Source organism: Eucyclogobius newberryi, unplaced genomic scaffold (genome assembly GCF_026437365.1).
Source record: "Eucyclogobius newberryi isolate DKJ021-1_F unplaced genomic scaffold, fEucNew1.0.hap1 SCAF_12, whole genome shotgun sequence".
In the NCBI taxonomy this organism is placed as follows: domain Eukaryota; kingdom Metazoa; phylum Chordata; class Actinopteri; order Gobiiformes; family Gobiidae; genus Eucyclogobius; species Eucyclogobius newberryi.
This window is the reverse complement of record NW_027315746.1, coordinates 31,200,849-31,213,053: the sequence shown is the minus strand read 5'-3', so window position 1 is coordinate 31,213,053 and position 12,205 is coordinate 31,200,849. Positions and strand designations below refer to the sequence as shown.

At 41.8% G+C, this 12,205-nt stretch overlaps 1 protein-coding gene and 1 long non-coding RNA gene across 2 annotated transcripts in view; one reads left to right on the top strand and one right to left on the bottom strand.

The window, feature by feature from the left end:
* oc90 (otoconin 90) overlaps positions 1–11,284 on the bottom strand; it is a 52,536-nt gene extending 41,252 nt beyond the window's left edge. The window contains exons 1-3 of the mRNA XM_072440292.1: positions 11,062–11,284; positions 10,203–10,334; positions 7,142–7,192 (exon numbers count right to left, since the gene is read on the bottom strand). Coding sequence (XP_072296393.1) covers positions 7,142–7,192; positions 10,203–10,334; positions 11,062–11,284 — 406 coding nt within the window. The remainder of the gene's footprint in view (positions 1–7,141; positions 7,193–10,202; positions 10,335–11,061) is intronic.
* LOC140356743 (uncharacterized) overlaps positions 1–12,205 on the top strand; it is a 522,351-nt gene that overhangs the window by 428,872 nt on the left and 81,274 nt on the right. The gene's annotated exons all lie outside the window — the stretch shown is intronic.

The following is a 12,205-nucleotide window of genomic DNA, read 5'->3' as shown; positions in this document are numbered from 1 at the left end:
AGTTCTCTGTACACCTGAACTGACACACGACTAAATACAAACACACGTGGAGCTTAAGTTATGCCTCTGGCCTTGAAAATATAGAATAAGTGCATGAGCCACAGTGTTCCATCAAATCAAACTTTTGTCAAATCGTGGGCCAAATATTATGTATAAAATAAAACAAAAAATATGATAAATAAATAGCTTTTTTACAGCCGAGTAATAGTTGTGGAGACTGTTGCACAAATCTGCAGCAGGTGAGATACTGAGTCCATATTCAGCAGCAGCAGGAACAGGAACATGGACTTTTAATGTGATTTCTGATGTGAATTGTTGATACCACAGACATGTTTCTGGTCAAACTCAGTATGAGCTTGCTATTTTCGTAGTTTAAGCTGATCTCAGTGACAAAATTATTCATGTAGTGACTCAAATGAGGTCATTGTGTTTGTGTCACAGTCACATTAGTGTGGACACAGTCATATTCATACTTTATTACACTCTGACCTGTGTTTTTACCTGTGGCTTCTCATCTGTCCAGGTTTGTAGAGGATGTTTTCCTCACAGAGCATCATCACAGACGTTAGTTTTCTTGTTGTTAGCTCCACATTAGCTCCACTTTTAGCACAGCTCTTTCTTCCACGTGTTTCCCAAACCACATGTTTCTGTTTCGCTCAGACCTCTGCTCTGAGGTGCGTAAAGTGCGCAAACGCGCGTCTTACTTCCCTCAGCACATCTCCCTCGGCAGTACACACAGCAGTGAAGAGCCGGGCCGGAGGGGCGGCCACCAGCAGCATAAAAACGGTTACAGATGTAACTACGGTTCTATGAACGAAAATATTATTAATATTAATTCAAAATGTTCGGCGGGCCAGATTAAAACGTTTGGCGGGCCGGTATGTTTGACACCCCTGCTCTAAGATTATGACATAATCAAATGCTAAAACGTAAACACAACCTATTCATGTGACCATCTAAACATCAATGCGGAACAATAAAAATATTGATATCCACATCTATCCATTTCTATTCCTTTCCAAAAACCGTAAAAAAAAAAAAGTTAAACCTTTGCCCTAGAAGTACCCAAATGTTGATAGCTTAACTCTGCTGAAGTGTCTACAATATACCTTCTCCCAGCACTCATGAATTCAGCTACTTCTGCTCGCCCCCATTTTTGAACTCTACCCTCTAGTTACAGACCCGTTATTGTGAAAACTAAAATCAATGCACACATAAGGCAATGACAGTGAGAGTTGGAGGGGAGTGATTGGGAGGGACCTCAATCAATACAGCTGCTCTTAGCTGTGATGGAGTCTTCCCCCACACTGTTTACAGTGTTGACCTTGACTAGGAATATTGTTTGACGTAGAAGGAATACTTCAGTGTATGGTAGACGTACCCACACCGCTGCTGAAATACTTGGCTTTAAAATCATTGTTTGACCCCACTTAGTCCTAAAGAGGAAGAACCAGGGATGCATAAACAAGGACGACACAAGTCTGATAACACTATGGGACCAAAATAAACATAGATGATGGTCCACGGCCCCACAAGCAAACAAAGCTAACGAGGCTAACATGGCTAGCAAACCTGACGCGGAGAAACGGGGAGCCACCGGCAAAGATAAAGATTCTCACAACTTCTTTAAATCGGAAGGGGGAGAGAATATGGCAAATCATCAGTTATTGCTCATGATGTCTGAAATAAAATGTGAAATGCAGCATGATATGGTGTCTCTTAGAGCCTAAATGATAGCTGCCATAGGTCCGGCCATATCTCCTGCAGTAGCCGCTGAGCTGAAAGCAGGGAGAGTAAGCGGAGCACATATGGATGAAGCTGAGCAGTGTATTTCAGACAATACGGATGACCTGCAGACAATAAGGGCCAAGAGGGAGGTGCTGCGGGCCAGGGTTACAACTTTGGAGTCAGAGGACAATATTATGAAAAATAAGATCCTGGATTTTGAGTTCAGATCACGTAGACCTAGTCTCGGATGGAGAAAAAGGAGAGGACACTGGGTTTTCTGGAGAAGATAATACCTGAGATCATCTCATCTCGTGCTCTGGAGTAGAGGTCCCCCTCCATCACAATCAAAAGAGCACATCGCCTGGGCAAACCTAAACCAGCAGCTAATAAACCACAAGGCCTGATCATGAGGTTTCTTAACAAGTGTGAGAAGGAACATGTCTTAAAGGCTGCAAGGGTTAAAGGAGACCTCCAGTACAAAGACAAACGTGTCTTCTTTGCTCCAGATATTCCATACGAGGTTCCACCACATCTGTGAGGAGCTCAGGAAGAGAAAACTAAGACATGGGATCTCTTAAATCAGAGGTGCTTTTAAGCAAGATTCAAAACACAGAGAACTGAACAGTACAAGAGATGGAGCGACCAGCGTACGGTATATGAGTTCGGGTTAAGGTCACATGGTGACGCATTTTTGTTAATTTGAAGTGACTGATGATAGTGACATGATTGATTTGTTTTTAACATCACACTTTACGCTCCATGTTGGCTGTCTGCTTTTGTACATAAACTCTGTGACTAATTACATCGACTCATCAATGTGCAAATTGTGGGGGATTGGATTTGTGAGAAATTGGAAAGTACATGCAGAGGGAGAGCTATGTGATGAGCTAGGGAGGTCAAATATCCAGTTCCTTCCGTGGATTGGTGTCAGGGGTGCTTTTTTTAGGGGGCCCTTCATTAGAATTGGACCCTTTTACAATTATTTTCTTAATCGGGTGTTGGGTTTGATGCCGGTTATTTTTTATCCTTTCAGCTGTTTGGTCGTAAACAAAAAAACATAGACAAGAACCATAAGAACAGCAGAGAGATTAAATACATTCAAAAGTTATCAACGGTACGATCAATCCAATCAACCCAATTGCATCAGAAGTGTTAAGTAGCATCCTTCAATGGGAATGGCATACTAAACCCAATCAAATGAATAAAAAAATTAACTGCAATTAAAAAAGAAAGAATAGACATTATATACATATTTACAAGAGTGCTAACTGTAAAATTCTGTAATAAATAATCTTATTATTCATTGAAGGGGAGTTGAAGTATTGATTTCAAACTGAATAGCTTTTGAACAGTTTTTAATGTAAGAATAAAGAAGTCAGATTATGTACTGGTTAAAGGGAATGTTAACTTTTTATTCTGATGTTCTGGACCTGATTGTAAACCACTCTGAGGGAACCCCTTTCTGGCAGTGATTGGAATCTTCGCATTAAACGTTTCGAACTCAAGAGGCACTGGAGGAACGATAAATTCTGTATCTTATTGAAAAATATAGAATTTATTGAAATATGGAGGGAAATGAACCCTAGTATACCCGTTTTTCTAATACATACAATCTATTCCAGAATAGACCGTTCTAAATAAAGATGGATCTAAGATCATAGAGGCACCTATCAACATTTCTGTAGATACAAAGGAAGACAAAAAAGCACACTGTGGAGGTTCAATGCCAGCCTGCTTAGTGATCCTTTGTTTAAGGAAAAGATGTCTAACAATTGGGTTATCTGGAGGAAAATGACACTTGGGAAATTGATCTGCCCATCCTTTGAATCCAAAGCAGACTTGGGAGGACAAATGATAGCAATAGAATCCAAAAAAAGGAGAAAAAGCAAAAGGTTCTGCAAGAAAAAATAAAATAGTTGGAGGATAGCCATGCCAACAAGGGATGTCCTGAAATGCTTGATGAAATTAAAAAGATAAGAGGAAAAATTAATGATCTGACTTCCCAGGAAATAGTTAAAGGCGGTATGGACGATTTTTCGGCGATTTGAGAACGCAGGCGGAAGTGCGCATGCGCACTCCCCCGTGCGGTCTGATACAACACACACGTGCGTTTGTTTATTAGCGCAACAGAGCGCATCACATCGCTCGTCTCCCGTAGATTTCTGTCCACTTCTGCGTCAGCTCGAACTGTCTTTCTCCGTCTTCATTTTGCCCCGTACACTGAGGGAACTATATTATGATAGATCTATGCGCTTAGGCACGCGGAAACGTGGGGACGAGCCTGACGCGGCTGCAGGTGAGCGGTGGGTGCGTTTTATGATTGATACGTGGCAGGACAAATGATTTATCCACGCCACGAGGAAATATGATCAAAAAAAATTCTGAAAAAAATCGTCCATACCACCTTTAAGAAAATTATCTTTACCAAACAAAGATATTACCAGAGTGGATCTAAATTTTCTAAAATACTATCTTAAAAAACAACAAGCTGAAAGAAATGTTTTCAAAATACGGGACAGGCAAAGTGATGTCATCTTAAAGGCGTAATGGATGATTTTTTGCCGATTTGAGAACTCAAGCGAAAGAGTACATGCGCACTCAATCCATGCGGAAGCAGAGAAAAGCCTCACGGATAGAGGAATTTGTTTATTAGCGCGACGGATCGCATCGCATCTCTCGTCTCCGTAGAATTCAATTTCTTCTGAGCCAGCTCGAAGCCAGTCTTTCTCTGTCTTAATTTTGTCCTGCACACTGAGGAAAATATAGTAAGATTAAGATTCTCGAGGAGAATATAACCCATGAGTTTCAAACATGTTGAATTTTTCACACAATGGTTATAGAGTAAATTTGTTAATGGGTAGGAATTATTTCCAATCAGACTATAAAAACGCATTAGTGAGTGAAATATGAGCTCCGTAGATCATTTCCATTAGGCGTGACTTGTCCTTGAAAAACATGAAATTAAGCCTTTTTTGAGGACGTGTTACGCGGAATATCAACATTTTTTAAAATATGTATTAAATTGCAAATGTCTTTAGATGCAAAAAGTGTTGTTTTGAGCTTGATCGGACAAAAAACCTAGGACAAGTACGATTTTGAAAAAAAAAGTCAAGCGTGGCGGTGCCACTTTGATTCGACATGGCTGACTTCCTGTTTATCATACAGCGATGCTGCCAGGTGTGTTTTATTCGTCAAAGGTAGCTCTATCACTGTCCCAAGTTTCATGTCTCTAGGCCAAAGATTAAGAGTTTCATGTTTTTTCTTTTTTGAACTAGTCGGGCCTGTTGTGACGGGCGTTCTCGCAACCTCCATTTTATTGGAGTTTGGGCCGAGCCGATCGCGTCTATGTCCCCATGTGTGACATTCATCAATGTTAGGGGGCCAAAAATGCCCGAGTTGTGGCAAAATGTTACCATGCAAAACTATAAGGAATATCTTATCTTATCTTATCTTATAATAATAATAAGAAACCATGGCAAGAACAACGTCTCGATCCATTCCATTCTGGAAGGCTCGAGCCAACCAGGCAATAACAAAGACTCGTCACATTCCATTCCATGGAATGGCTCGAGAGTGGTATAAAGCTTTAAAAGACACAACTTTCAACTGGGCACTTATGAAAACTCAGACCCCTCTTAGTTGGAAAGAAGCCATCATATCCTTGATACCTTAACACTCGGTAACGCAGACGAGGTGTCTGAGGACTACGAAAAGTCTGAGGAATAAAGTCTGGCGGTAATGCAACAATTGGATGCCAACTGCCATAAAACAACAACAACAACAACAACAACAAAAGAAGAGAATGACCGATTGGATTGTGCCTCATATAGACCTTTTTCTATTCTGAATGTGGACTGTCGTATCTACACCTCAATTATGTCCAAAAGAATTTGTTACAACAAATACTCCCAAACTTAATCCACAATGATAAAACAGGATTCGAACGACAAACACACAGCAACATAAGACGATGCTTACACATAATGAATCATACAAAAACAACAAAGCCGTACTAATTTGTTTAGACACTGAGAAGGCTTTTGATTCTGTTAGCTGGCCATATTTATTTAAAGTGCTAAACAAATTTCAAATCAACGTATGTATAAACCTTGAACTTAAATCTTAAATCTGTGCTGTAAGGTGTGAAACTTTGAGCATAAGCCAACCAATGTTGTCCTGATAGCTTCATGGAACTCGGACTTGCAACATGCAGTGGGACAGTTTGCAGCCGAGTGTGAAGCAGCTGGTATGAGAATCAGCACCTTCAAATCCAAGGCCATGGTTCTCAACCGGAAAAAGGTGGCCGGCCCCCTCCAGGTGGTTGGGGAGTCCTTGCCCCAAGGGGAGGAGTTTAGGTATCTCAGGGTCTATTTTTTTTTTATAGCTTATTGTTATTACTTATTCATTGTTTTATTGTTTTATGTTGCACCGAATCACCAAGACAAGTTCCTTTGTTTGTAATTTTGTTCAGTGACAATGGCAATAAACCTATTCTGATTCTGATACTTGTTCATGAGTGAGGGAAGGATGGAACGTGAGATTGACCGACGAATTGTCTGCAGTGATGTGTCGCAAATCCTGCGGTTCTGCAGCAACAATCCTGCGGTTCTGCAGCACGAATCCTGCATTTCAAGCAACATTAGGGCTACCTGTTGCAAAGTTATGTCATCATCTCCTTCTGAAAGGGACGAGCCTAGTAACTCTACGCCAGGGACAAAGCTTGGTTTAGAAGTGGAGGGAGGGCTGTCGGATCTGTTAAGCCAGACTCATTAGCATGTGATGCGGTCTGTTTTCATTGTTTAGCTCCGGTAGCGTTACCTGACTTGTGTTTTCAGTATATACTCTTTTCTTGCTCCTTGTTACGTGGATTATGTGGGTGAAACTGTGATTTTTAAGGTAAATTTCTAGGGGAAAAAGGTGTCTTGCCCTCTCCTGGTTGGTGGGGAGTCCTCGCCCCAAGTCGGAGGAGTTAAATTATGGAGTCCCTGCTTAGACTGCTGCCTCTGCAACCCGGACCCAGATAAAGAGGAAGAAGATGGATGGAAAACCATATCAAAGCTCAAGCATAGATATTTTCAATGGAAGAGAGAATGTTTGGCTGTGCAATGCACTGCCAAACCCAAACCTTCTAAAAAGCACAATAGAACCATTTATCTTCACAATGTGCCGCTACGCTCTCCTCTATCATTACATTTTTTTCAATTCACTTTATTTTTTTAATGCCCAAAATCACAACAACAGTTGCCTCTGAGGGCGACAGTGAAAAACGGATTAAACAATGTCCGTGGGGACGAGGGACAATAATAATTTTATAGGGAACAACTAACACTAGAATTTTGTCATATTAAATTGATCAAAAAACAAAACCATAAAACAGTACACTAACACACAAACATGATTAAAAAATACATACCTGTGAATGGGAGGGAGGAATTGTAGACGTGGAACATTTCAGAATCATTATCTGCAGCAAACACATCTGAGAAGTCGAAAGAAATAGCTCATTGTGCAATCACTTGAACTGATTATTTTTTAAACTTTGAAGTAACGTTACTTTTCCTTTTCCTATTTGTGAATCATTATGTTTGATGTGATGACAATAATTTTTTTATGCTCTACTTTTACATAGAGCAGGGGTGTCCAAACTTTTTTCGCCGAGGGCCGCATTTTGAAACTTACACGGAGCATCACAGACAACCCGACAATGTAGAATTTGTCAAATAACAAAGTGAATCATTAAAAATGTAGCATTTTACATTGTTTTGATGCCTCCACACCTTTAACAATGGACAACATTAATATTAGGTTGGTATAATGTCAAAATGCTTGAATTTTTCCTATTTTACAGTAAATTTGACTAGTTTTTGATGTTTGGACCAACTTAGCAGGAAGCCGGAGGGCCAACAAAAATTGGTCTGAAGGCCGCATTTGGCCCCCGGGCCGTAGTTTGGACATGCCTGTCATAGAGACTTGGCAGGCCCAAGCGCATCGTGAGGGTTTGGTGGGAATGTCTAGCAGAGCCCTCTGTTGTTAGGGTCTTCAACTCACACCTCCAGGAGAATTTCTCATACTGTAAAGTATGTGGAGAAACTCATGGTGTGGCCCCCATCCTCCTTGACCTCAACCCAATTGAGAACCTTTGGAGCATCCTTAAGTGAAAGATCTATGAGGGCAGACTATTACTATGACTATTTGGCTAAATCAGAGAAAAATTATATCTGCATAATCATTTGGAACTTGCAGTATCTGACCCGGCTGGCAGGGCCAAGCAGAGAGTTTGCAAAGTGACTTTGCAGAGACCCGTCTTTGTAGGGGCGGAACTGTTAAGCGTGGGCGACGCACACTTCCTCCCCGGGGCATAAGTTGAAGCCGGCGAAAGTAGTTTAAAGATGCGAGAGACAGGAGAGCTTTGTACCTAATGTGCTGTGCTGAATCAGGGACCCACAAGCGAACATTGATCACTGGCTTTATTTGAACTGTTTAAGCTGCCACGTGCGTATTTGGCATTTCTCAGTGGGTTATTGTGCAATATAGATATTTATACAACTAAGTAAATACTAAGTCAAAGTAAATTGATTGATTGCTGTATTCATTAATTGGAGTGTGTATTTTTTGTAATAGTATTTTATAGGGCTGGTGTCTAATGCTGCTAATTTAATGTATTATTTGGATGTGTTGTGTAAAATATTTTCATATTCTATTTTTGATACTGCTAAGTTGATTGATTTATAGTGGTTCTAGTTGTCTTTTGTGCAAGTTGGTGCAAGACTGTAAATTGTCTGTTTTAAAGTTTTTACTTGACTTTTGATGGCAATGGATCTCCAAAATTAAAGAGTGGAAATATATCTAAAGGCTACGTCTGAGTAAATTCAGCACTGACTTCAAATTGTGGGTACACCCCCTTCAAGTGTGGAGGCCAGCACAGTCAAACTAGTAATACACTTGACACTGACAGTCAGTGGTTCTAAATCCCCCTGTGCAGTCCTTTATTTATGCTGGGGTCTGTTAGCTCACTGTTTTACTTCTGTATCCAGGACCTTTCTGATGTCTCCATTTGCTCATTGTGTGAGATAGAAGCTGGTCTACTTTTGGCCCTACCCAATTCCCCCAATACCACTTCTAACTGATTGCTTGGTACTGCTGCTGTCCTGCTATTGGCCAATGAACTGGCAAGTGTCAGGTATAGAGACAGGAGGGGAGGGGTTCAAGAGCAGCACTCACATCAGCATGTGCTGTCACTGAAAGGGAAAGGGGAGAATCACTCGCAGTATAATCAGCAGCTCAGGAACAGGCCCTCTCCCTTCAGCCCAGGTAAGCCCTTTGGACAAGCTGGCCCAGCATTTCAGAGCACAAACCAAGCCATGAGGTCCAAGGAATTGTCTGTAAACCTCATAGACAGGATTATATCATGACAGAGATTTGGGGAATGGTACATTGCTGGCTGCCAGGCCAAATTGAGCACACATTAGACGCAGGAACACTTTAAAAAAGCTGTCACTTTAACAATAATTTAATCAATAACCACTCATAGCACTGTACACTTTCTGCACTACGTCTGTAAATGTAACTGTATATTTTGTGTATATACTCAAGTCTATTTTTTATTAGTAAATAGAATTTGTTTGCTTTGTTTGTTTGCTTTTATTGAGTGTCACTATATGTTCTTGTATTTGTCTGCGTGATGTCACACGGACACTATATGTTCTTGTATTTTTGAGTGATGTCATAATTTTTATTATTACATTTTCCATGATTTTCCATTTAGCCAGTTTCAACTCCTTAACACTTCAACCGATTTAAACAAGATATACCTCATTATGATCGCTTTCGCAGTAGTACGTGTGCTATTACTTTTGACATTTGAACAACTTATACTTTTAGCAGAATTTTCAAAAGTATTAGTACTTTAGAGGGAGGGAGAAAGACGCAGACGCTCTAGCAATGGCTTTAGCCATTGCAAATTATCTTGTTATTGTTCATTGTTGTATGGTGCACCTTAACACCAAAGCAAGTCCCTATGTTTGTGAATTATGTTCACTGACAATAAAAATACATTCTTTATGATTCAATTTTTGTTTGTTTTGTCTAATGCATACAGCTCTAAAATATTGCCTCCTTAATCCAGTGAAAGTGTTGTTCTCTTTCCCAACAATGTAAGATCCATCCCATTCCATAATGTGCTTTTTCTTTTACAATGAACATTTTGTTGTCATTGTAAATATTTTTTTTACTTTTGTCATCCTGCTTCTACCAGTAGGAAAACCACACCAAAACTTATGTAAAGGCTAATTTATAGTCCAGCATCAGATCAATGCAAAATTGCTGCACAGCTTCTAGCTGATTTGAAAGCTTGTGGCTCTCACTTATGCCATCTTCTGCAAAAAAGTGACTTCCTGTTGAAGTTCTGTGGATTGCAAGGGCTGTTATTGGTTCATGTTGTTACCATGCTGTTACCTGTGAGGCTGTGCCATTACCTGTGAAGCCGTGCAGAGAGCAGGAGCCCGGGGGGAGGCCTCGCAGGCTTACATTGTAAGTCTGCTTACTCAGACACAGAAGGGCTGCCTGGTCACATTCACACAGGCTGCGCTCGCACCTGGAGCCAGAGTCTGAACACAGAACAGGAATACACATATTTATGTACCAGGAATGTACAGGACACAAGTCATACTCATAGGTAGGTACAGGAGAGGTATAAAAGGAGATACCATGAAGCTTAAATAGTTGCAGAAACAGATGATGAAACAATTACACTGAACAAAAATATAAACACTTTTGTATTTGCTCTACTCTCTACTCTGCTACTACAGAATCAACTATAAATGAAATTTTAAAAACATCAGAATCACAAAAGGTTTATTGCCATTGCTAATGAACAGAATTCACAAACATAGGCGATTCGGTGCAACATAAAACAATGAACAATGATAAAACAATGTATATAAAATCAAAAAAGAAACAAAAAAAAAACTATTTGAATCTGCTATAGGGTAAAAAAATAGGCTTACTATGTATACAAAATTTACAATTGAATTTACAGATGAAGTGCAGAAAGTGAACAGTGCGGTGAGTGAATGATTAAATTACAGTTAAAGTGACAGGTGTTTAAGTAGCGTTCATGAGTCCAACGGCAGAGGGAAAGAAACTGTTCTTATGGTGGGAGGTTCACGTCCCGATGGACCATAGCCTCCTGCCTGAGGGGAGTGGCTCAAATAGTCCGTATCCTGGGTGAGAAGGGTCGGCTGTGTTCCGACCTGCTCGTACCAGAGTCCTGGAAACGTACAGGTCCTGCGGAGATGGAATTCTGCAGCTGATCACCTTCTCAGCAGAGCGCACAATGCGCTGTAGTCTCAATTATGGCCGTGTCGAACTGCACCATCATCTGCTGTGGCAGCTTGGCCTCAGCTGCCGCAAGAAGTACAGCTGGGCTGATGAAGGAGCTGATGGTGGGCTCCCACTTGAGGTCCTGGGTGGTGCCGAGGAAGCGGATGGTAATGGAGTAGTTTGTCATAGTAAGGGGGGGCTGGGGGGCTTTGGCTTTCTTGAAGTCCGCAATCATCTCCACTGTCTTCTAGGCATTGAGCTCCAGGTTGTTACCGCTGCACCAGGCCGGTCCACCTCCCTCCTTTGGACAGACTCATCCCCATCCAAGATGAGCCCGATGAGGGTGGTGTTGTCCGCAAACTTGATTAGTTTAACGGAGTCGTGGCTGAAGGTGCAGCAGTTTGTGTACAGGGAGAAGAGCAGGGGAGAAAGTACACAACCCTGTGCTGATAGTCCGTGTGTCTGAGACATTCTTCCCCAGACTCACGCACTGCGTCCGATCCGTCAGGAAGTCGGTGATACACCTGCAGGTGGAGTCGGGTACGTTGAGCTGGGAGAGCTTGTCCTGGAGAAGAGCAGGGAGGATGGTGTTGAATGGCGAGCTGAAGTCCACAAACAGGATCCTGGTATAGGTTCCGGGGGAGTCCAGATGCTGCAGGGTGAAGTGTAGTGCCAGGTAGATAGCGTCGTCTACAGACCTGTTGGCTCTATAGGCAGGGGTCCAGCAGGGGGAAGGTGTGGGACTTGAGGTGGGGGAGGACCAGGCGCTCAAATGACTTAATGACTACAGACGTCAGCGCCACAGGTCTGTAGTCATTAAGGGACAATGATGGACGACTTGAAGCAGGCTGGGACATAGGATGACTCCAGGGAGGTGTTAAAAATGCCAGTGAAGACAGGGGCCAGCTTGCCTGCGCAGTGTCTTAAGGTGGCCGGGGTGACACGTCTAATCCAGCAGCCGTTCGAGGGTTGGATTTGCGGAATAGTCTGCACACATCCTGTTCCTGGACTGTAAGAGGGGTGGGGGAGGGGGGTTGGGATGGCAGAGGTGGCCACGGTGGGGGAGGGGCAGCCATGCGCGGCGCGATTCTTTCATTTTTATCTTTGTGTTCAAAAATCTGTTCAAAAGGCCATTTTGCTTGAGTTCAATATGGCC